Below are 2096 nucleotides of genomic sequence, written 5' to 3' on the forward strand. Positions count from 1 at the left end.
TCAATAGTGCTCCGTTGTCAAAAACAAAGATACTGTTAGTGTTAAATACAGAAAATTTTATATAAATGGATTTACAGTACAAGTATGTATATCGTATTTTTTTAAATAAATCACAGAGTACATGATTAGTGAACATCTCATATGCTTTTTTTATAAGTACAAAGTACAGTAAGTGTACAAAAAAATAATTTTTTTTAGCAAGAAAATATTTAATTAACTTGTAAAATTTGTAGGATTGAACTATAATGTTTATTTTGTTTTGAATGACACTTTAATATATCCATTTTAATATTTTTTTACAGAACGATCCATCCTGTGAAATATTTGCAGGATCATCTGGTAAATATTGTATACAAATTGAATAAATTAAGACATAAATATAACAGAATTTTTCTATAAAGTATCCGGCATTTGCAGGAACAAAATGTTCGGACAGATGGTAGGAAATTTTTATCATTTCGACCAGTAAGTGTAAATGTCTCATCAATTGTTCAGGCAGATAGTTCAGCAATATTTAAATTAGGTGATACAACTGCAGTTTGTGGTATTAAAGTTGTAAGTATAGTTACAACATTATTTATATATGGATGCTTTCCATTTATATCCATTTCTACTAGTATAAATTCTACTACTACTAGTATAAATTAATTTTAATCTTTGTTTAACTTATTCTTTATCTTTTTTGAGAAGTTCTACGAATTAGAAGATAAAGAGATAATATATAAGTTAAACTGAGGTTAAAGTTAATCTAAATTAGAAAAAACAAGTATTAACATCACAAGATGACACAAAAAATGTCATTCTATTTTTTCTAAGATTTTATGAGTAATAAAGGATGCTTTCCATTCAATGATACAAGTCGATACGAACTTATTCTGTAATATCTTTCTTGACATATCATAAGTAAAAACAAAAATGGAACATCTATTTGTATTATTTTATATCTCTTCAAATACATATATGAGAGACAGAATTTGATGTTTTTTAAATAATTTATATAGTATTTTATAACAAATTTTATTTTTCTTTATTTATTTTAACTGAAAGTTGCTTTATTTCACTAATAATATGATTCACATTGTGCTATTTTAGGAATTAGCGGCACCGAAAGCAGACACTCCGGATCACGGTTACATAGTACCAAATGTGGAATTATCTCCTCTCTGTTCTTCAAAGTTTCGTCCGGGTCCACCGAGCGAACAGGCGCAAGTGCTCTCTAAGTTGATAGATATTATTTTGAATAACTCAGCGGCACTTGACTTAAAAGATCTTTGCATCTGTAAAAGTAAATTAGTATGGGTATTATATTGTGATATCTTGTGTCTGAATTACAATGGTTCAGTTATAGATGCTTGTACTGGAGCATTGATGGCAGCTCTTAAAACATGTATGTCACATGTGTACATACTGCTATAATATGTAATAATATCTGTGTTCAATTTCTTTTCTGTATTTCATAAAAGAATTTATCTTGCAGTGACCTTACCTGAGGTGAATTATACTAAAGAGACAGCACTAACTATCGTAAATCCGAAAAATAGAAAGAAGTTTATTGTAAGAACATTACCAATTTCTACATCGTTCGCAGTATTTGAAAAGTCAGTTTTGATTCAGTGTAACAGATATTTACATGTAGTTCATATTTGATTAATCTCTTTACTTGTAGACAATTATTAGTAGCTGATCCAACGGATGATGAGGAAGATTTGTCATCAGGAAAATTTTCTATTGTGATGGACGATGAGGAAAAAATTTGTTATGTACATAAACCTGGTGTGTATTATATATTAAAATACAATGTAATATTGTGGATTATTCGTATTTTAATAAGCTTAAGCTTAATAAGCTTTGCATAATTTAAGATTTAATGATTGAATATGTCACATGTAACAATGATCATAAATTTAATAGGTGGAATTCCAATCTCTCAGAATTTACTTTCCAAAGGATTGGAAATGGCGAAAACAAGAGCAAAGTTAGTCCGATCGGTAATCAACGCCGCTATTTCAACACTGAATGTAAAAGATGAGGAAATAAATACTTGAATATATTTCTTGAATATATTTCTTAAATAAAATATTATATTAGTATATAAT

At 27.8% G+C, this 2096-nt stretch overlaps 1 protein-coding gene across 2 annotated transcripts in view; it reads left to right on the forward strand.

The window, feature by feature from the left end:
- LOC108684593 (exosome complex component RRP43-like) overlaps positions 1–2050 on the forward strand; it is a 2461-nt gene extending 411 nt beyond the window's left edge. Inside the window, exons 2-8 of one of the 2 annotated variants that reach the window (XM_018188990.1) lie at positions 8–82; positions 303–339; positions 418–555; positions 1093–1387; positions 1478–1598; positions 1667–1773; positions 1912–2050. In XM_018188990.1, the coding sequence (XP_018044479.1) occupies positions 66–82; positions 303–339; positions 418–555; positions 1093–1387; positions 1478–1598; positions 1667–1773; positions 1912–2045 (849 nt within the window). In that variant the 5' untranslated portion in view covers positions 8–65 and the 3' untranslated portion in view covers positions 2046–2050. The remainder of the gene's footprint in view (positions 1–7; positions 83–302; positions 340–417; positions 556–1092; positions 1388–1477; positions 1599–1666; positions 1774–1911) is intronic. The other variant, XM_018188989.1, reaches the window with a different exon arrangement.
- Positions 2051–2096: the final 46 nt, after the last annotated feature.

This window comes from Atta colombica, unplaced genomic scaffold (assembly GCF_001594045.1).
Source record: "Atta colombica isolate Treedump-2 unplaced genomic scaffold, Acol1.0 scaffold136, whole genome shotgun sequence".
NCBI lineage: Eukaryota > Metazoa > Arthropoda > Insecta > Hymenoptera > Formicidae > Atta > Atta colombica.